Source organism: Clytia hemisphaerica, unplaced genomic scaffold, assembly GCF_902728285.1.
Source record: "Clytia hemisphaerica strain Z4C2 unplaced genomic scaffold, Clytia hemisphaerica genome assembly, whole genome shotgun sequence".
Taxonomy (NCBI): Eukaryota; Metazoa; Cnidaria; class Hydrozoa; order Leptothecata; family Clytiidae; genus Clytia; species Clytia hemisphaerica.
Genome location: NW_027104356.1, coordinates 1877291 through 1901208, shown reverse-complemented (window position 1 = coordinate 1901208; position 23918 = coordinate 1877291). Strand labels below are relative to the sequence as shown.

Here is a 23918-nt window from a genome sequence, read left to right as displayed (position 1 = left end):
TTCTTTTGATATCAGATCAAATTCTAGGACAAATGATAGAAGTGAAGAGAATTTCAATAAAAGATGTGATTAAGCAATATTTAATGGCGTTTTGAGTGAAAAATATGAAAGTGTTTACTAAGTTAATGGCGTGACCATTTCTTGATTGGTGCTTTGGCCCGAAACTATTGGCATTTTTAATAATTAAAAAAGCGTGACCAAGTACTGTTTAGTGTCTTTGGTCCGAGTTGTGAACATTTTTAATGAATAATAAGGCGTGAACGAGTATTGTTTTTTGTTTTTGGTCCAAATTATGGATACACGTTTTTTTTTTATAAGGAACCTTAACTTGGCTCCGAGCCTGGAGTTCCTTATTTTGCTAGAGAGCTTCAGCTTCAAAGTTCCTTATCGAGTTCCTTAGTTACTTAGCTGTTAAGTTTGGATTTGCTAAGTGTGTAGCTTCTTTATCAGCATTTTTTGTTTTTTTGACATATTGAGGGTGTTTCAGCAATATATTTTCCGTCTTTTTATTTAGGTTGTTGTAAATGTGTGCAAGTTCAAATTGAACTCTTGCCGTTTCTTAACTTGATTTTTTATTCTCAGCCTGAGCAGTTCCTTAACAATTCCTTATTTCTCAAACCATTTTCAGCCTCAAGTTCCTTATAAACGTGTTCCTTATAAAAAAAAAACGTGTATTCGTAAGGAATAAAAAAGCGTGACCAAGTAGTGTTTTGTGTTTTTGGTCCAAATTATGGACATTCCTAGTGAGTAAAAAAGCGTAACCAAGTAGCGTTTGGTCTTTTCAGCCCAAATAATGGATATCCCTCTAATGAGTAAAAAATCGTGACCAAATAGTTTTTGTGTACCGTGAAAAGCACAGATCGAAATCATATATCGACGATGTGCCGACGAATAGAGATTCTATTCAGCGCGCAATCAACGAAGACAAAAGTAACCATGACGACCATCCAAGATCTTGGATGAAGCTCAAAGTTGATATTTTTATTCCCGTCGTTGAAAACACAACTAAAAAATATCACCAATGCTTTTTAAAAAGAGTCAGTGATAGAGAATCATAACATAAAGTTTGTCTATTATTTCGATTCAATTAAAGTGACATTTCCATAATTAATAGTTTAGTGATTACTGTTATACAATTGGGGATCATGTAAAAGATTTCTATCGAAAGAAACTCACTTCAATTACACTTGGAGGTTTCTGGGGAATTCGTAAATAGTAAACTGCATACTGATACAGTCTGCTAGACATTAATATGGTAATATTTGCTCTTCATCTTTGATTTTTTCTACAGTGATTAAATTGACATATGCGCGATAAAATTTCTATTATTGGTCTTCAGAGGTTAAAATATTCTTTGAAAACTTAACCTCTGACACTATAGTGTTTGTGTTTTTGGCCCAAATTATGATCATTCCTTACCTAATGAGTAAAAAAGCGTGACCAAGTAGTGTTTGGTCTTTTTGGTGCAACTTCCCAGAGTTCTGGCTATTTTCTGGTAGAAAAGTAGCAAAGGAATCTTAGGATAGGAAAACTTTTCAGCCTTTCGAAATATTTATATTTTTGTGATAATCTACGAAGCATAACTTGTTCACTTTTAATAACCCGTTCTTTTTGAGAAATTTAGGTGGAAAATGTTTTTTTAGACGTCATAATTGATTGGGAGGTATTAGTGTTAATTATAGCCCCATTATATAGCTTAATTCCTCCAAGAGAAATGTATCAAAATTTGTCAGTTTAACCACAAAGAATTATGTATCGACTTTTTTGCTTCTTATAAAAACATATCTATTACCGAAAACAAAAAGTGTTTCTTTGATTCCATTCATCAAATTCACACCTTTTAAAGATCAATTTATTTGTTATATAATATCACACTTGAGGCAAAGAACATAATTGAAAAAACATAAAAAAACAACGGGAGTTTCTAAACATCGACCAGAAATTCTTCGTCACGGATAGTCACGTGACTTCGAAAATTGCTCTCGCTGTAAAAGTCTACCATTTTGAATCGGGTGAAAACATTGTATATCGTTCAAGCCTGTTCAAGCAGTTTTGGCCTGAAATTGTGTGGAACTGACTATCTCAAGATGCCAAAAAACTGTTGTGTCACTTATTGTCATAACAATAATTTGAAAAATCCTGATAAGAGTTACTATCAGATACCAACTGATCCTTCGAAGAGAGGAAGATGGTTAAGAGCAATCAATCGTGTTGCAACAACACCTGATGGTAGAGTGATTCCTGGAAAATTATGGGCACCTAATTCTGTCTGGACTTATGTTTGTTCTGATCATTTTATTAAAGGTAAGTGATGCTCTGGTCCAAAAGAGTCCAAACGAAATCATTTGGGGTAGAAAATTAGGATGTGTGGGAGTGTTTATGTATGTCATTTCCCTGTATAACATGTCAAATTGTTGTGACTTGTTGTGATTGTATACCTGCTCTCCATGGTGTAGATATTTTTATGTAGCTACTATAGCTGTAGCTTAAGTATTATTCAGTGATAAATCATAAATATTTTTGATTTTTTTAAGAGAGAAGTGTGTGTTGAGACAAGGTACCGTAACTTGGTCTTGTCGACATCCCTCCTCTAATTCCGACACCCTTTTTATCAGCTGATTTTTCTTTGCTTAGTGGTCAGAGAGGAATAATCCTTTTTATATCAGTGATTCAAGCTTTCATATTATTCCTTTCTCTAAAGAAGGGTGTCGGAATTTTAGACGAGGGATGTCGATATTAGACCAACTTACGGTAGTAAAGGTGAAAATAATTATCCTTTCATCTTTATTATTATTAACTGAATTCTTCATTTTATTATATAATATAGGTGAACGATCACTTGTGACATCCGACCCTGATTACGTACCATCTATTTTTCCAAAAAAGCCATTGTCTTCAACCGCGTCCAAATCGCCAAAGGCTAAGAAGTACAGAACAGTTGCAAGTCCACATCGTCAAAAGCTAGAGAGACATCAAAGGAAAGTTTTACGCCAGTCAAAAACTAAAAACAAAGGTATATTTTTACTTTGATATTTTTTAATTTAATTTGTTTACAAAAATCCACTGTTATTTTGTATTTTGGTAGGTGTTGGGTTACTACCGTGAAAAGGGGTAACTTGCATCAGTGGAGGCTAACATGCACAGCCCTCAAATGAAAGACCCGGCTGGTCATTAAAATACGAAAATAAATCAAAACAAAAATGGTAGAGAAGAGCTGCGAGCAGAGCTGCGTATGTGTATTTTAATGACCAGCCAGGTCATTCATTTGAGGGCTATGCATGTTAGCCTCCACTGATGCAAGTTACCCTTTCTCACGGTACTGGCTGATTAGCAGGGAATTAAAAATCAGGTTTTCTTTCAAAATTCACTAGACACATAATAATAATATAATAATATCTATCAGAGAAAGCTTTTTGTTTCAGTAATGACAAGAAGAACATATAGTGTTCCTGACTGAGCCATTTTTATGCTTTTAACTCTTTAATTTTTGGATCTAGAAATGTCACGAAGGCTACGACTTCAAAGCCCTGATTTCCAACCGACATCTCCAATCCGAATGCCAGATCAAAGTCAAGCCGTTCCAAATATAAACGAGGAAAATGAAGGAATAAGTGATGACATCAAAATGCCTGATGAAAATGAAGCTAAATGTGATCATTCCAGCCATAAAAATGATTTACATTCTGAAGAGCTAAAACGAATTTATGAGGAGATGAACAATTTGCGTTTGGAAAGGGATCAATTGAAAAAAGAGAATGAAGAATTGAAACATTCAATGGCATCTTCTGGACTGAGATATCAGGCTATTAATGATGATGAGGCAAAATGCTTACTGTTAACAGGATTGAAACCAAAGGTTTTAAAATCTGTAATTGATTATTTGAAGAAGGCTCGTAGCCCTTCCCAGAAACCACCAAAACATTCAATGGAGGACCAGATTTTGCTTACCATCATTAAATTGAAGCATAATCTTGTTTTTGAACTACTGGCTCTGATCTTTGGTGTTTCACTAACAACGACCATAGACTATTTCTGGAGTTGGATTGATATTATGTACATTAATTTGAAACGCCTCATTAAAATGCAAGATAGAGACAACATTTTTCGAACTATACCGGCACATTTCAAGTGTAAATTTCCAAGGTTGACATCTATAATTGATTGCTTTGAGGTATTTGTTGAAGCCCCTAGCTCCCTTTTAGCAAGAGCCCAATTTTACTCACAGTACAAGAAACATACAACCATCAAAGTTTTTATTTCGTGTACACCCCTTGGTGCGATAAATTATGTATCTCAGTGCTATGGTGGTAGAGCTTCTGATGTACAAGTTGTGAAGGAGTCTGGCTTCCATACTTCTAAGTTTCACATGCCTGGTGACCAAATATTGGCAGATCGTGGCTTTACCTTGGTTGAGGAATTTGCTGCCGGAAGCTCTACAGAATTGCTGATTCCTGCCTTCACGAAGGGAAAAACTCAACTTTCAGCCAAAGAAGTAGAAGTTTCACACAAGATAGCATCGGTGAGGATTCACATTGAAAGGGTAATCGGGCTATTACGTAATAGATACACTATTTTGAAAGGAATAATTCCCTTACGACTAATAAAAAGTATTAAAGATGAAAACAGTTCTTCAATAATCGCCAACTGTGACAAATTGGTTGTTGTATGCTCAGCCCTGACGAATTTGAATGCAAGTATAGTATTTGATAAGGATAAACCACTACCAAATACTAGATTGATATCTGACACTTTGTAGCTGATTGCTAATCATGCAGTGTGCTAATGTACAAATTGATACACACCTATGAACTGTTGATTGGATCTTGGATTTACTTCAACGTTTTTTTACATTAACTATTTTTTTTATTTTTTTATTCAGAGAAAATGTGTATCATGTGCAGATGTGTAAAATGTTTATTTTAGTACAAATTCCAAATCAAAGTAGTTTCATTGGTGAATTTCAATAGAATATCATTGAAAATATAATTTTAGATTCTATTCTTTTTCTGCCCAACACTGCAAAGTTACCCCGAAGTAGCAAAAATAAAATACTGTAAATTGTTTTGACTCTTTTTCGATGACTTTACATCAAAATACTTTTGAGTGGCATTTTGTAGTGTAGCAATTTGTTGTTGTTTAATAGAAAATGTTCCAAAATGGCTGTCTATTTGAGAATTTCCCAATAAATATGCATGAGAAAGGTTTCACTCGGTGCCAGGTTAAATTAAAAAGTTGAATCAGCTTTTCAAAATTGATGTGAGGGAGGTAAGGATTTTTGAACAGTTGACCAAATCAATCAAAACTTGTTTGTTAGGGTTTCAAGTAGTTTCAGGGTACATTTTCGGTAGTTTTTACTAAAAATTTTCAAAGTTGATCGGTCAATTATCCTGGTAGCTCTAAAGATACTTAATGATTCTCAATTCATCTTGATTTATTTGCAGGGTAGTGTGTGGAATTGGATTGAAAAGCATACCTTAAAGGAAATAAATTGACGGATTTGTCTGAAATTTGTCAAATTTTAAAAGTTCCTGCCAAATTTAATTTATTTGGCCATCTGCCATTAGCATTCATTAAAATCTGGCCAAATTTAATTTTTTTAATTTTATGTCCGATTTTTCACAATTTAATCCTTAAAAGAACACGATATCAAATGTGTTCACCCTGATTTTAGATTTAAAAGTCTGTCATCCGGTAAATTAAATTCCTGCCAAGAATAATTTTTTACCGTGATCCGCCAAATTAAATTCCCACCAAAATTTCTTCCCTTAGGGCAAGTTTTCCTATCTTGTTCAACTTATGCCTCAATAGCCGACAAAGGGACAGGAATAGGACAAAATAGTAATTGAACAACATGAAATCAGTCTTTCTTCAAGTTTTATCTCTCAGTAGATTCAAGAAATAACATTTGATTACAAATGGAGCCTTAGATAGTCGATCAATCAATAAAAAATATAAACTAGACATAAAGGGTGTTCCAAAAAAAGTTTCTCTTCCGATCAAATGGTCGATGAATCAATAAAAAATACAAATACAAAAAAGTCCCTCGAATTTGAGCAGAATAGAAAATCAATTCTTGCTTTTTCTACACGGTTTACAACTCCAAGTTCCTGGTTTTGCAAGTGTTTTTCTCCCAACACATTTGGGGTGGAAAAATTTGAAACAGGTTTTGCACTTCATCATGTAATCTTCGTCATTTGAACAAATACTACATTTCTCACCATCCTCAGGTGTATCATCTGGGATAACTTCTAACTCTAGTTGTCGAGTCAAAAGTTCGTGTAGAATGATGCGCTGCCAAAACATGTCACAATGATAAACTTTTTCTCCGAGGAATTCTAAGTTTTTATCAATGCGTATAGTAAGATACTCTTTAGGGGTCCAAACAAAGAAATCACAATAATTTGTATCAGTTGCCAACATTTCGAGTTGCATCTGGTAGTAATATTGATGATCTTGTTCTAAGTAATAGCTTCCAGTAGCTTCACAAAATTTCACATAAAAATTGTCATTGAGAATTTCTTGCTTCAATGAAAGATTTTCATTGTTACCTATTGTGTACGGGCATTTGACCTCCACTACCCCATATGAACAACAGGAACAATAAACAACCGAGTCAGGGGAAGCCGCAAACCATGGTAAAGGAAAATAGATTGACAAACCAAATGATTTCATATCGAAGTCACTATGGGTATAACAGTCCAAACAGCTCATGATTGGTTGGCAATCACCAACAATATAGTTTGGATTGCCTTGAGATTCACAATATAAGGCTAATGCTTCGGATTCGTTATCTCGTCCCCAAACCAGAGGCCTTGCATTGATACGTTTGATCTTATCTGAACAAATTCCTTTTATGACGTTTTTGTTGAAATTATCAGACGTTGATTTACAAATTTTCTGAAAAGTCGATCCAGTTATTCTACCAGCTCTTTGCTGGTACCATGCAAAGCTTAATGATTGGTTACGTGTAGCTTCCTCAACATACACATAAGATTCTAATGGCACTGCCTTTAGGTCTGCCATTGTTTTTTCAACTAAAAGGTTATAATCATCAAGAGCTAAATTCACGTTGTTTGAATTGTACAAGTATCTAAGCGACTGCGGTAACTTTGGGCGAGTTTCTTGTGGTGGATTTTGTACCACAAATCTCTCTTGGTGTTCCCCAAAAAGACTCAATGCCACAGTTTCTGGTGAGTGCTCTTTGACATTCTTTAAGAAATCTTCAAAATAGTCAAGTTTCACAGCTTTGAGTGGGGGTGTTGGTTGTTCTGATGCTTTGAGCTTTGCTTTTGCTTTGTCAGAGTAAATCATGATGTTTGCAACTAAAGCACCGTCAATATTTTTAGTAAAATTCTGATTCCACAGCTGCGGTAAGTCAGTTGGGGTAACCCTTGTAAAGCCGATTCGAACTGCTGCTTCCATTTTGAAGAGGATTGCTCCAACGTGTGAGCATGTTTCATCCAATCTAAAATGTACAATAATAATTACTGTAATGACAGGACATAAAATAATTTTAATGGTGTACTGTAGTTCTAAAATTTTCAAAGTTCATCAACAAGTACCAACAATCAACCATGCACAAAAAAGTTAAATGTGCATAGTTGAATGAAGGGTAAACAAATTTTCTTTCTGGTCTTCAAAATAGATTTACCTCGCTACAAAAAATATGAAAAATACATGTCAGTTTTAGGTAGGTTTATCTAACACTTACCCTGCCATACATTTACAGTGACCATATACAACGCTTCCAGAATTTTTCAACACAACCCAAGCAGAATGAGGTTTGTTGGTTGTTTTGTAGGAAGGACGTACATCAGCAATCACAAGAATGACATCATTGACTTTCATGTGCTTTATTTCCTGTACCCAGCCGGCAATGTAGAATTTAAATGCTTCTAGTGATTTATACTTCTCCATAGCCTCTTGAGAGTAAATTCCTGTGTAAAAAAACAAAGCATCATATAACTGTTAGGATGCCATGGACAGTGACAGGGTATGTCCAGGAACAGACAGCTGCTGTGTGGTGCGTGGATTGCAGTTCGGGCAAGTCTAGCTACTCAAGTGCAGGCCGGTGTCCAGGGATTGACAGGATACAAACACAATAGAACGTAAAATAATTCATTGCTAGAAAAATTACATACTTGGAGATTTGATCAAATAATGATAAAGGTGCGGATATGTATGCTCTGGCCATTGAGTTGGATCAGAAGTCCATTTTTGTTCCTCCATTTGCAATTCAAAGGGACAGCGTTCCAGACCTAAAGTAAAGTATAAGTATAAGTAATGACAAGCTCCCATTTTACAACAAAACTTAAAGTCATAAAAGCATATATGTTGCTCACTATGTGACAATATAAATATAAACAAACAACATAAAACAGAGTTGCTATTATTCAAGTTTTCAGCTTTTTAACTTACCAATAAGTTCTAGTTTTTGTTTATATCTAATCCTTGGTTCTTTTTGAAGCTTCTCCATATAATTTTCTGATGAAATGGGGTTCGTGGTAACCTTTTCAGTTGCATTTTCTCCCATCTTGGCTCTTCTTGGCTTGCTTTCCAACTGAAAAGCCACGAGATTTCAAGATTGTTTTCACCCAGTTCAAAATGGTAGACTCTTACAGCGGAGCATTACGCAATGTTGTGACGTCACGCCGTGGCCAAGAATGGCGACCACGACCAGCGACCACGACCGGCGACCAGATAAATTTGGGTTATCGAGTTTTTCCTCTTTCTCCACGTAGAGTCTTTCTCTTATATGATAATTTATTTATCGAATTGAAGAGTAAAGCTCATCCCTGTCTCACTTACAGTGATTATAAAGCCACATGCAAAACGTGTAGAGCAGCCATTTCAACGCTCTTGGAGCTTGAGTAGAGCGTCAACCTCTAATTAACGGACACTCTAAAAGGCGGACACCTCTGATTAGCGGACAATTTTATTTTCCCCGGTCGTTTCCTAGTCAAATCCTCATAAAAAAGTTTCTAAAAGGCGGACACTCAATTAGTGGACCCTCTGATTAGCGGACAAATTTTTTCGCACGGAATGGCCAAAATCCTCTATTTTAGCTCTCCAATTAGCGGACATTGAATAACAAACTGGTCACAGACGTCCAAAATTGAAAAAAAAAATTAGATATTATTTATTTCAAGCACTTATTAGTCTTATTATTCAAATTATTTCTACAAATTTCCAGTTTTCCCTCGACTCATTCAACGAATTTAGGTGGGCCAAAGAAATCATAAATCACTGGTACTTCAAGTCCGTACCCACAACCTCGATTTAACCTCTTGCCAGTCACTCGAGCTCTTCTATGGCCTAAGTGTCTGCAGATAAGTACTTTAGACCCCAATTTTGTATTTTCGACACCCTGGGATGGCCTAATTTCAAAATTAGAGCTCCAAAATCAAAAGTTTCTAAAAGGCGGACACTTCTAATTAGCGGACACTAAGCGGACACTAACCCCTTTCCCCGATGGTGTCCGCTAATTAGAGGTTCCACTGTAATTGATGAGATTGATATCTCTAAAACTGGCCTTCCCAGCTTTTTCCTACTGACAATATCTATCTATTCATACTAAAGGCCTCATTCGGTAGAATTGAAATATTTGGTGTACAGGCATCACACTTAATTGCCCTGTCAATATTTTTGTCAAAAAGTGTCACTTTGTCTAGTAAATGGCTGGTAAAGTCAAAAGTCACTTTTAGTATTCTCTAGCTAGAGTAATTTTCAGCCACGTGCTATGCCCATGCTCAGTGGTTCATTTGAAAGCCACATCAGGGCTCGATTTGGATGTTCTCTACAGTGGAGAGAGCAGGTAAAAATGAAAATTATTGCTGCTTCAATGCTGCTATTGTTTTCAAAAACCCGCGAAGCTTCTGATTGGTCAAACGCTGAAATTCTATTGTAATGTCATACGTGAATCTAGGTAGGATAGCGGACACGCCCATCATTTTACAACGGGCGTTGACAGGCGGTCTAACCAGGTGGAAACGTACTTTTTCTCTTTTTGCGAAAAAAGTTCGATTTCCTAGCTTTTTCTTACATCCTAAGCTTTTCTGCGAGACAAGAACCCTCGCATTTGTTTTGGAAGCTTGTTACATCTAAACTACTTGAGAACATCATGTGATCGAAGGGTGATACACAACACAAACAAAACCAAGTTGACAAGGTGACAAATGAGACCATGTAATTTGTAAGCATTGTATTGGGAAATAAAATTCTTGCATTTTCTTTTGGCCAAGACGTTTCCACACCCAAGAAGCATCATGCTGGAGAAAGCATTTACCTTTTTCCTGCTAGTTTCAGCGGTTTTTGCACAGGTAAAAAGTTTTTTGTTGTTTAATTGAATGCGAATGTTTTATTCTTTTATAATTCTTTAAAACATATTTATATTTTCAAGAGACCACTGAAAGATAATGTGAACAATAACACACCTCAAATACACCCCTTACCGTAGGATCGTCTAATCTCGACATACGTCTTGCAATCTCGACACCGGATCTGTAAAATAATCAAAACAAACCTTGAATGAAATTCTTGGTATCATTCTTATCGAACAAGTTCATCCATCAAACTAGAAGTTCAGTAAACATTGCAATCCTTTCAATTAAAAAAACAGCCAAATTATAAGCAGTTTTACACAACACACGAAACGCATGCAAACTTCCTCGTAACTTTCTCGTGTCCATCATTAAAATTTTACAACTTTATTACGCTTCAAGTCACGTGATAAAAATAATTCGCGCGCTTAGTCGACCTGGTTTCCATTTCCTTATTATTTATTGCAAGCACACGCTCTAGGCGCTAGGAGGCCGCGTTAAACTTCTATGCGCCGCACCTAGCACACCCGGTCCCTTTTCAAATTCATAAGGAAACCGGGTTCTTTTAATTATTTTCGGTTCACGGTAAAAAGGTCTACTAAAAAATCGCGTGCAAAATGTTGTTGTGATTTGGGCATCTTCGTTGAAAGCATGCTAATTAGTTTTTTAGTGATTACTACATCGTTAAAGTGTTCTTTTCAAATATAAGTAATAACAGTTCACATTTCTCATATTATATTAACAATCTGTGACGTGATAGAGAGAGAGAGAGAGAGTGCAATTTAGTGATTGATTGATAACTTTGGTATGTATTTGTTTATGTTTGATTTTTTATTTCAAAGACCAGCCTACAGCTATGTCGAGATTGCAAGACGTATGTCGAGATTACACGATCCTACGGTACACGATAAGTGCAAAGGACTATTATGAAGTTTTATTGTTTACTGTCTTCATTAGAAAATAAAAAAATACAACCCATATTATGGGCCATAAAAAGTTGTATGGCCGGACGAAAAAATACCCCAAATATTTTTTGGGCCATGTCCAGGCCAAGTCTGGGCCACAAAATTTTGGATTTCCTCTTTCAAAAACCTGGGTTAAGCCAGTTTGTTAGACCTTTCAGAAAACGCTAGGTTATTTTCTCATTAATCCCTTTATGTATATACAAGTTTTGCCACACATTCTTCACTATAATTTTCAAATTATTTAGCAGCATTATTTAGCCGTTAAGGCAAGAGGGATCAAGGCTAATGCCGTTAAGAACCAGTTTGCAGAATATGGCAAGCAAGGCTACACTCAAGGAAAAATTTCGGAAATACCAAGCTCCACACTGGAAGAGCCCACGTGATAAATTTTTGTCCAGACAAGGTGCACCTATACTTCAGAAATTGGCCCAAAAAAGCAAACAATTGCTAAAATTAGCTGCACTTGAGGAGAAAATAGCAGAACTCTGCACTTGGGGTTAAAAACTGTCTGCACTTGCACCTGCACTCAACTTTTTTCTAGTTGTGCACTTGAGATCTTCCCTAAAAGCAAACATGCCACACTCTGCAAACTGGGTTAAGAACATTCGAAAATTGAAATTAGTCTTCTTGCATCTTATTGCCTTTTATAAATTTGCTTCTAAGAGCGAGATCGGCTGTCTTTGTCTCTTCGTTAAAGAATTTAACATATTCCATGTACAAATGCACTTTAATTTTGTCAATCTTGTTCACGCATGCGGATGGTTTTTGTACCTACCTGTTTGTACTTGTTTGTGGCTTCTGCTTGAACAGCTCTTCCAAGCAGTGGTATGTCCAGAACAGTTGCAAGGAAGGTGTCTAATTGTTTTTTGAATACTTCTTTGGGGCAGTTTGTCAAATCTCTTAATGATCTGGGAAGGGTGTTGAACAATCGAGGGCCCTTTTGGGAAAAACTTTCCCTCCAGATATTTTTCTGTTTAATATTGACAGTTTTTAGATTGAAAATTCTCCCCAATCTCTGATTGATGTATGGAAGGAAATCTGAGGAAATGCCTCCTTTTCCTTCATCATAATGTTCCAGGTGTAAATTATTTGATAATGCTATCTCCGTCTTTCAAGGCTATACAATTTTACTGATTTTAGTTTTTCCCAATAATTAAGATGTCTGAGGGATGGAATGCCATGTGAGAACAATTTGTGAACTTCTTTCAGTTGCTGGACAAGACCATGTTTCCAGGATGACCAGAGTTGAGAACAGTAATCCAAATGAGGGATGGCTAGTGCTTTCCATAAAATCAATTTTCCTTGATTTGAGTGTGCAGTATATCCATGCACTGTGAGAACTTTGCTTCGCTTCAGTGTGTCGTTTTTCCCAGTGCTCAAGTTTGAGACCATTCAGCTGCATGTTGTTGTCTTCTGTTCATTTATAGACAGTGTCTAGATCATTTTGTAGATGATAAACATCCTCCGGTTTGGATATTTCTTTCATCAATCAGGTATCGTCTGCAAACGCTGCCAATATAAAATGAAAGATGTTGTTATCAATATCTTGAATCATGATAAGGAACAATAGCATTCCCAGGACCCTTGTGGCACACCTGAAATAACCTCTATTTCTGAGGACAAGGTTGAGTTTACTGAGACTCTCTGGGTTCGATGAGTCAAAAAAGATCTGATCCATTCGAGGAGTTTACCTTTTAAGCCATTTTTCTGAAGTTTGTGCAACAAAATGGTATTGTCTACTCTATCAAAAGCTTTACTAAAGTCTAAATAGATAACTTCAATGTTGTTTCCATTATCTAGATAATGGGTCAGTCTTTCCGTGTGTTGAAGCAATTGACTAAGACATGAGCGGCCTTTCCTAAAGTCATGTTGATTATAGTTATACAGATTGTTTTCTTCTAGATGATTCTGCATCTTGGCTTGTATAATCTTTTCAAAGACCTTTGAAATTAGGGGGAGATGTTATTTTGCAAAAATGGCATAGGTTCTTAGCCCATTTGTAAAAAGTTGCCTTTAGGTATAAAAAGAAGAAAAATTCATGTTAAAACCCTGTGGCAGATTTTTCAAGGTTGCCACGGGCAGGGTGCCACCGCCACTCCGCCAGCAAAATCGAAATTTCAAAAATTTCAAAAACATAGTTAAGTGGCCCCTCATTTGAAAGATATTTTCATGCTGATTAAGAAAATCAATATTGTGAAGTGGAATAATACTGTCACAAAAAGTAATTCCAGAAAGTTGATAAAATTTTGAGGATTTTGCTAAAAACGCAAATTTTTGACCGTTTTTCATTAATAACTTCTTGTCAGAGTGTTTTTTACCCTTACAATATTGATTTTCTCAATCAGCATGAAAATACCTCTCAAACAAGGGGTCACTTCACCATGTTTTAAAAATGTTTTAAAATTTCGATTTTGCTGGCGGAGTGGCGGTGGCACCCTGCCCGTGGCAACCTTGAAAAAGCTACCACAGGGTTTTTACATGAATTTTTCTTCTTTTTATACCCAAAAGCAACTTTTGACAAATGGGCTTAAAAAATTAGTTCTAACATCTCCCCCTATTGAAATGTGGGATGTGAGGGCAACAGGTCTATAGTTTTCAGCAAGTTTTTAACGTTAAGTGTTATTTTTAGGGCGAAGCCCCCACATTCTAACACTCATTTAAATCTTTTTTCAGAAAATTTTTACTAGCACACTTTCCATAGTAAAGATGAAACATTTAAAATCGTGAATATTGAGTCATATTATTATGGTAAAGAAATGACTATTGAAATAGCCTGACCAAAAGTGGAGTTTCTACTTCCAAATGAAGGGGAATTGACATTAGATTTTTTATATATCAAGACATAAATTTTATAGCTTTTACCAAATATTAAGTAACATTTAGGATAAAAAACATTTTTTCCCCGACAGGTAAATGCCTTTTAGAAGTTTTGTTCATTTAAGTACATTTTGAGTTTTTGTATCTTTTGAAATCTACCTAGTTTGCACCCCCCTTTTTAATAAGTAAGTGATTATATGCACAAAAAATATAAGGAAGGAGACCACCTTATAGTCTAGCTAATCAAAAAGATAGCCAATCTTATCATTTACTAATGATCACAGTCTGTTTTAAAGTAAATATATATACCACCAAAACACAAAAGTGTGTGATGTTTATAAAGACATAGTTATATTGTTATATTGTGAAATTTGGGGGATGGGTATATAGGGCGATGAAATAAACTTAAGGGGGGTTCATACCCCTCTGCAAACTATTATCTATTTTCCAATAAATGCTCCTTATCAACTGTCGAACTATTGTAATTAGAATAAAGACCTTTCTTTTTAATAGATTGAAGAGCCATGTAGACAAGATGCTTATCCTCCACCTGAAAAGTATGTAGTTATTCAAAATCTTATAATAATAAATCAACAAACTCTATAATTTGTTTAGTAATTTTTGTATTGTGAAAAATCTTTGTGCATCCTATAATTTTTGCATGTCTAGTACTTGGATTCTTTTGAGTGATTTTAGTAATTAAATTAACAGGATATAGGTATTACTTAGCTTTCACATATGGTCCATCTCAACCATTCAAGCTATTCTGGTGAATTTCTTTATGAATTGAAAACTGGAGATTCTACGACTTTTCCACTGCCTTCGTACTTAATGTAAGATTTCTTATAATGAAATAAACTTTCTCTTTTTCGGTTCTTATCAATTTTAGCTCTAAAATCAAAACGGTGGTTTTGAATCTTGATTCTGCACCTGAAGAAAGATGGCCTCACATTGTAGGTCCATACAAAGAAGAGGTATCTTTTTAATTAATGTCTCTAAGTTGGATGTTTTTTGTATGTTAAAATTTTTAATTGCTTGTTTTTATTTTATATAGCAAGTGCACAATTTATATCCATCCCTAATAAAGAATTCCAGGCATTTTTTAAACCAGCTTGTTTTGGTCGGAGTTCCATTCATTACTTATTGTAACACCTTCTTCTCACCAAACCCTCTCACAGACCCGGTAGGATTTTTTCAGTCAGTGGAGATAAAAATAACAAACTGAAACTCTATGGGGATTGATATTCCCATACTTTATATCTAGGGATTTCAATTCTTTTGTTTTGAAGTCAGAAAATTCAGTGAGGGTGGGAAAAATAGCATTATACTTTACAATGAGGTTTAGTTTATTTGATTATTTTCAGTGGGGACAAAAATAGGAGGATAATTTTCCACCGGCGACCTTATTTTGGACAAGTGGGAGGGGGTCCCAGTGGGTCTGTGAGAAGGGTTGTATTGTAAATATTAATGTTGTTTTTAGGATGTTTATCATAATCTTTTATGACCCTTCATTCTTTTACAGATGGCAGATTTGATTGGTGTTATCAAGGATTTAGTTCCTGCCAAAGTTATTAATTTTGTTGATAACTACTTTGTAAGTATTATAAAGTTTAGTTTGTCTTATAGTTATTGATTTGCAAGGTTCTCATGTATCTATGTACATAACCAGTAACCATTAAAAGTCCTTTTGATACTAAAGGTGACTTAAAATCAAGATTAAATTGAAAGAACAGAAATCTTCCCAAAATTTCACTTCAGCCCTACCCAGAATGACATATCTTTTAACCATATTGGGAAAGAAATCTTTAAATTGTGTTCCTGTGATGTCATTTTCTTCCTTTAGTCAATAATAATCAGATAGGGCACTGATATTAAAATTACACCACACCTGTGCCGTCCGAGATGACTCTGCTATTATCCACAATAGTTCACTATCAATAGATAGAGGAATAAGATATAAACATGACATGAGATTCTTCAAGAAAATTTGGGAATTACACACAAACAAAATAGAAAAGTGTAACCTGGTATAACTCATTTGATCAAATTCAAACAATTATTTGCTCTCTCCTATAAAGAAATTTACTTTCGTTTTGTTTTGAAGAGAATTCGAATTTCTTTAATTAAAATGAGGTCGTTATAATTACGTTAAAGAAGAAACAACAAAAGAAAAGAGAAAAAAAAGGAAAACATAGAGGCGGGCAAGCTAAGGCAGAAAATATAATTGCTAAATATAGATTGACCTTCAATTTCAAAACAAAGTTGGAATGAAATATAAACAAGACTATATCAATCTGCAACTCAAAGTCATCTTTTGAAAGAACAAAAACATTGCTTGCGAAATTGAAAGTAACACACAAATAAAATGCAGACTATGGCTATTGATATAAAGAGTATATTCTTGATATTTTTATCTCTAGCCCAGTATTTTAACAAGACTGCCCGAGCCATATGCAGGGGAAATCAAGGGTGTTGCAGATGCTACAGGACTCAATCTTGGTAAGGGATGTCATTGACCTCTTTTGCTTTCTCATTCATGGGATTAAATTCCTAAAAACACCTAAGCTTCTTGATTTTAATTGCCAACTCAAATTCGATTGTGACTTATTTCATTTATAACAGTTTATATTGAAATAATGATGTTTAATTATTAAAAAGTAATTGGAAATATGACAGCTTGTTTTGAATTCTTCATATTTTTTAAGGTGAATCTCTTTTCTTTCTTTAGGAGAGGCAATATTATACAATATCTTCTATGAAATTTTCACTGCATGCACATCAATCGTCGGAGAAGATGAATCAGGTAAAATATTAGAAATTTGTGAAAATTGTATCTTCAAAAAATTGTAGGTACTATTGATATGAGGTAAATTTTTCAATTTGTTTTCTCCATTTTAGGAAAGCTGTACCATGCAAGAAATCTTGATTTTGGATTGTTGATGGGGTATTCAAATTTTTAATTTCAAAAAATTACAAAATCTTTTCAGTTTTTTTTCTAAAAGCCGACTCTAATGTTTAAAAGAAAAGACTTAGTGGATAGAACAAATGTTTTTTTATCTTATAGTTGGGACAACAAGAATAACACTTGGGCCATCACAGAACGTCTAAGGCGAATGATGATAAATGTTGAATATCAAGTAAGAATATTACTTCTGTGATCCGATTTTCATCCTCTGATCCTTAAATCAATTAAATTAGCAACTACAAATAAAAGTGTTGTTCATTTAGGAAAAAAGTTCTATGTTAGAATCTTTTTGATCAAAGTTCAGTTTAATAATGAAATTCTTTAAAATTTGTAGAGTAATGGCAAAACTGTCTTCAAAGCTGTCCATTTTGCTGGTTATATTGGTATTCTGACTGCTGTCAAACCTGTAAGTTTTGAGTTTTCTTGCTGTTCGTGGCAAATAAGAAGGGAATTTTTCGTTCTGAAGTATGAGAGATTTCCTAACTATTCATATATTTTTTAGTGAAGTGCTAAGAGACGATTGTTTTGATGCATTCTTTTAGTATTTTTTTTCATCCAATATAGCAAACCTTCACACTTACAATGAACGAACGATTTGCCTTGGATGGTGGATATGTTGGTAAGTCAACGTTTACTCTGTTGATTTTTATTGAAAATAAGGATAAGGATTTGTTTTGAAAATCTTGGATTTAAAAAGATCCCTCTTTACATTTGCAAAACATCAACCGTTGAAGAAGAGCAACCTTCTGAAAATAGTCTTAGGTTTTCAGTTCCTGTCTTGAAGGTCCTTTCAAAGCTAGACTTTCGAAACTTAGTGCAGTTTGATTATGTTTGAGAAGTAACATTATTTTACTTACTCAGCACCCTGAATGAATAAAAATTATTATTTTTGAGAAAATATCATTCATTATTTTCCAGGTATTTTTGAATGGTTGCTTGGAATATCTCAAGGACAATGGATGGGATTTTTAACCAGAACCACATTACTAAACGCCACTGAGTAAGTCTACTCCGATTACCTTAAATCTCTTTTTTCTCATCGTAGAGGCTAAGTTAACCATTTCTATCAATCACGAGGCAATTTTGTTACACTACGCGATTTTTAAGTTACTCCTTCCAAGAGTAGTAACCATGCAATACTAGCGAAACGTAAATGGGTAGAATTTCATTTTTAGTTACCAAACAGCAGTAGATATGTTATCAAAAACGGAGATGCTTGCACCTGCATACTTCATTGTTGGCGGAACCAAATCAGGTGAAGCTACTGTCATCACCAGGTCCAGACAAAAGGCTATCGACACTTGGAAGTAGGTTACTATAAAAAATTCAACCTTTCGAGTAATACACTGGGTCGAATTTAGGTTCTCTTCTTGAAGAGCTCTTTTAATTTTTCGATTTGAAGTGTTTTTGCCTCCTAGATGATAATTTGAGCCTTCCTCATATTGTGATTAATTCAGGTTGTTCAGAACGAAACTAAAAAAGAAAATAACCCTGAAGAACTGTTCTCGCCTAGTGTTCCCTCTGAGTTATCTACAACTGAATGTACCATCGTTCTTCTCTTCACAGTGAAGCTTTTAGTGACCAGTCTTTCATTATTGTTCAGGATGGACAAAAGTAAAGGAGAATGGTTCTTGTTGGAGACCAACTACGATCATTGGAAGAAACCACTTTTCATCGATGACCGACGAACACCTGTGAGACTATTTCTCTGTTAATCTGTGATTTATCCTTCGAATCTCCAAATGGCTTTTAGTACCATATCAACATACATTACCCTCATATTACCCTTAAAACGACATACTATTGAAAAGTGCTATTCTTCCATCTCCTATCATTTTGATGGCTTTACTTTTTGTTTTAAAATTCTTTCTCCAGGGAAACAAGTGCATGAATGAAGTCACTCAAAAGGTTTGTTTGCTATTCTAATGTTTTTCAACACAAAACTGTTTTATGAACCCCTAAATGACAAAATGTAATAATGAAATCCAAAAAATATATCATCATTCTAAAAATATTATCTTGTATTTAGGGCATGGGTTTGAAAGGACTGTTCAATGTTTTGTCTACTAAACCAAATCTCAACAAGGTAAAACTTTCCTCTCCTGTTTATAACTTTTTGCTACCATTCTTTGGTCAATCATTACCATCACTCGTTTTCTCGGATCAAATATCTTTTGCTACAATATGCCATTTCTATGAGTTATGGGTAACCAGGACCACTGTGCTAACGACTTTTTTGGATGTTTTTGCGTTTGGGATGCAATCTCAGTGTTAATGGTCAATGCTTTGAAGAACTATTGCTTTGGATGCAGTTAGCTCTTTTTCAGAAATTGTAAATTGTATTTTTTTCTTCTTATAGTTAACAACATACACAGCCTTGATGCAAGTTGACGCTGGCTCCCTCGATACTTATCTCCAAGACTGTCCCGATCCTTGCTGGCCCTGGTAGACCATCCGAAATAATATTGATTTTGTGTCCTTTTATTTTCGTAATTTTATTTTGTAACTTTTGTTTTGATTTTGTTTTTGATATTTAATGAGACATTTTTGATCTTCATCAAGCTTTTGATTCGTGGAATCTCGAGTGAAGTGTATCGAAAGCTTTTGACTTTTTAAACCTTTGTATCTTAACGATTGATACTCGAGCACTGACATTTCTTTAAGCTTTAGAACTACTTTCACGCTTTTATTGTTCATAACAGTACTGAAACGAAGAGCAAACTCACACCCGTTTAAATATATTCCAATATAGAATTATATCCTCAGAAAGATAATCAATTCCTTAGTAGTATGTTTATAATTTATTCTAATTTTACGAGGGAGACGTTTTATTTTACAAAATTGTGTTTTATGGATTTTATAACGATAGAAGATATAGTAATTGTTCGGATTTTCAAATTTTATTACACGTCAACTTCCTTCATTTTGCTCGTATCATACAACACAGTAGACCATTTTCATTAAAGGGCCAAATCTGACAGTATCTTCCTAAATGAGTTTCAAACACACCATGGACAGTATTGTATTTCACTCAAGTCCTCAGGTTAGAGAGTCATTATGAATCGTTTTACCTTCCACTATAGAATTACATTAACAGATAAGATATATCCTTCGAAATGTAGTCAATTTCAGTCTTTCCAAAAAACTCCTGCGAAAGCATCAATAGTAAACACGATTGCTAGTCCAAGTTGATATGTCATATCTGCTGCATGTGTAAGTTAATTCCATATACTTGTAGACATCTGGACACGGGTCGGAAATATCAAAGAAAGCGGTAGATGCTGGAATCGTACAACTGTTTATCTTCTCACAGACTTGCTCAACCCTCCAATGAATGTAATCTTGATCTATCCCTTCCTCGCATTTCTTTGTGTGAGTCTTATTTAACATTACACCCTTTTTCTGTTTGTAAGGACAATCTTTCTTATTCTTACGTCCCCAAAATGCATCCATCAAAATGATCCCAAAATAAGGGTGACAGGAAAGTGATGAAGTATCATTTTCACATGTCAAAACTTTGATTTCTTCTTTCGCTTCAATCGATTTGTGCATAAACAACGTCTCGAAAATTTTGAACAAAACAATTGCGTGAATAAGATTTTGAGGAAAACCAATAAGCATTGCTTCGATAAATAAATTTCAATTTCAAAATCATTTGCATCACTGAAACCTGGTGTAAAAAGGATGAAGCGAAAAGCGAAGAAAATCAAAGCAAAAAAAGTTTCTCTAAATATTCTATTCCGGGGTATAAAGTTTTACACCAAGCTAGACCGCATAAGAAAGGGGGAGGTTTGTGTATTTTCGTGCACGAATCTCTCAATTATAAACGTAATGAAACTCTTAGTGTGAATGATAACGATTGTGAAATCTTAACAATGGAAATAATAAATAAAGTTGAAAATATTATAATCTCTTGTGTATATAGACAACCATCGGGTAATTTAAAAAAATTTAAACAACATTTAAAAAACCACATCTCTAATAAGAATCTGAATAACAAAAGCATTTATATTGCCAGGTGATTTCAACTTAACCTTCTTCACTGTGAAACTAGTAAACACGTTAAAAACTTTGTAAATACTCTTCTTCAACATAACCTTGTACCGACAATAAATAAGCCGACAAGAATTACAACAACACAATACATTAATCGACAATATTATTACAAATGACATCACTAATAACTTCACAGGTGTAATCAAGTGTGACGTATCTGACCACTTCCTTCCCAAACTTTCTCATCTGTCAAAAAATGTAGAAACATTCAAAAACGAAATGATTTTTTCTAAACGTTTTGTTGACAAAAAATCAATCAAAAAATTCTGTGATTCGTTAAAAACTATGAACTGGGAACTTGTAACAGAAACCAATCATGCAGAACATTCTTATCATATTTTCAAAGAAATTTTCACAAGATGCTATGACAAATATTTTCCAAAAACAGAGATCACGATCAAACCAAAAACACTGAATTTTCCATGGATGACCGAAGGCTTGATAAAATCTTCCAAGCGAAAACAAAAACTTTATGATAAAATATTTAAGCAAAAAAAACTTATGATAATGATAGCATATAAAACTTACAAAAGATTTTGAAAAAATTAAAAAGAAAGCCAAAAAGATCATTTTCGAAACGCATTATTAAATTCCAAGGGAATTCAAAACAAATCTGGAATATCATCAAAGACATAATCGGAAGGTCAAGATCAGCTATACAATTTCCACAAGAATTAAAATAAAAAATCGAATTCTCAGTCAAAAACCCGCCATAGCTGAAACTTTCAACGATTTCTTCTCCTCGATAGGTAAAAACCTGGCGTCAAAATACCTAATTCTAATAAGGACGTGTTATCTTACATTGAAGACTATGATAAAAATATGTCTTCTGAACCTTTGACAATTGAAGAACTTGACCAAGCTTTCAAATCATTAAAATCCAACAAAAGTCCAGGCATTGATGAGGTTGATACCAACGTAGTGCAAAATGCATACGAGATAATAAAACCTTTTCTTTACCACATCTTTGATCTCTCTCTAAAACAGGGGATTTTCCCAAACGACATGAAAATAGCAAAAGTAACGCCTATTTTTAAAAGTGGCGAAAAAGACGAACCGGGAAACTACAGACCAATTTCAGTCCTACCTTGTTTTTCAAAATTACTTGAAAGAATTATGTACAACAGACTTTACGAATATCTAACAACTAACAAACTCTTATACCAAAAACAATTCGGCTTTCAACGAAAACACTCTACAGAACATGCACTACTAGGACTAATAGACGGGATTGCTGACTCTTTTGAAAAAAATGAATTCACTATTGGTGTCTTCATTGACCTATCAAAGGCCTTTGATACTGTTGACCATAACATACTGACTGCTAAACTTGAACGATACGGAGTAACTGACAAAAACTTAGACTGGTTCAAAAACTATTTGACAGGACGTAAGCAATGTGTATCATACGGAGACTTGACTACAACACCAAAAGCAGTTGAGTGTGGTGTCCCACAGGGATCCATACTAGGACCACTACTTTTTCTCATCTACGTGAACGACCTCCACAATGCATCTAACATACTTGACTTTATACTGTTTGCTGACGACACAAACTTATTTTGCTCAAACAAAAATCTAAAAACACTTTTCGAAATCGTAAATAATGAATTAACCCTTATAAACGAGTGGTTTATTGCCAATAAACTATCCTTAAATGTTAAAAAGACCAAATATATATTATTTTGCAAACGAAATAAAGTAGATGACCTACCTCTAAGGTTACCATCTCTTTATATAAATGATACTCAAATTAAACGTGTGTATGATACAACTTTTCTTGGAGTAATAATTGATGAGTCTCTAAACTGGAATAAACATATATCAAGCATCGAAAATAAAATCTCTAAAAATATAGGTATCTTATATAAAGCTAAACAGGTACTAGACATAGATTCCTTAAAAAAACTATACTTTGCTTTCATTCATAGCTACCTTAACTATTGCAACATAATATGGGGTAGTACTTTTAAAACTAATCTTAAAAAACTCTATAGTAAACAAAAACATGCATTGCGCATTATGTTTGGTGTAAACAAATTTGCTCCAATTAGTCATCGTTTCAAAGAATGGGCGCACTTATATTTATCAATTAAATATCTTGCAAACAATTTCTTTATAGTAGTGTCAAAACCAAGACTTGCCCAAAAGCGTTTTTACCCAATTCCCGACAATATAACACAAATAAAAAAGATATTCAAAGAATGCTTTTAAAATACAGGACGCGAAATTAGCCGTAAAAAGGTTTGCAATCAAATACCGGGGTCCATTCATGTGGAATAATGTTCTTAGCAAAGAACTCAAAAAATCCTGCACAGAAAAATCCAAATTATGTTTCAATAAATCAACTAAAAAATATATAATGAATCTTGACATTGAGAAATATTTTTAATACTATCGTAAAAACTCGAAATGTCTCTTTGTTAATAATTTTATCTTCTACTTCTTTCTCTTTTTATTATTATATAAACCATATTACATTTATACTTTTTTTCACTACTTAGTCTGTAAATGAACAAACTTCGCTTCAAGGGGTTAGGTGAAAAGACAGTAATGTCTTCTTCTTACTCCTGCGAATGTTTTTTAGTTTAGGAAAGATTTTTACTTTATCAAAATTACGTTGTACTATTTTTAGATCTTTTTATCATTGCAAATACTATGCTACAAAAAAAAAAAAAAAAAAAAAAAAAAAAAAAAAAATAAAGTTACTGGAGTTATCATCGCAAATATACTCAGATTTCTTTTTACGCTTGAGTGCATTTTCAGAAAGACTTTGGTTTGTGGGCGATTCGATTT

The 23918-nt window shown here is 34.3% G+C and overlaps 2 protein-coding genes across 2 annotated transcripts; both read left to right on the top strand.

Annotated features, from left to right (window-relative positions):
- The first annotated feature begins 1989 nt into the window (after positions 1-1989).
- On the top strand, positions 1990-4821 carry LOC136818310 (uncharacterized). Its single transcript, XM_067074692.1, has 3 exons — positions 1990-2304; positions 2828-3013; positions 3498-4821. The coding sequence occupies exons 1-3, from the start codon at positions 2088-2090 to the stop codon at positions 4754-4756; spliced, it is 1662 nt and encodes a 553-aa protein (XP_066930793.1). The 5' UTR covers positions 1990-2087; the 3' UTR covers positions 4757-4821.
- A 5272-nt stretch (positions 4822-10093) lies between these two features.
- Positions 10094-19964, top strand: LOC136818240 (acid ceramidase-like). Its single transcript, XM_067074615.1, has 16 exons — positions 10094-10319; positions 14615-14658; positions 14991-15075; positions 15624-15695; positions 16522-16600; positions 16830-16904; positions 17000-17045; positions 17166-17238; positions 17401-17472; positions 17631-17685; positions 17985-18066; positions 18242-18373; positions 18670-18760; positions 18942-18974; positions 19096-19152; positions 19426-19964. The coding sequence occupies exons 1-16, from the start codon at positions 10266-10268 to the stop codon at positions 19513-19515; spliced, it is 1140 nt and encodes a 379-aa protein (XP_066930716.1). The 5' UTR covers positions 10094-10265; the 3' UTR covers positions 19516-19964.
- The last annotated feature ends 3954 nt before the right edge of the window (positions 19965-23918 follow it).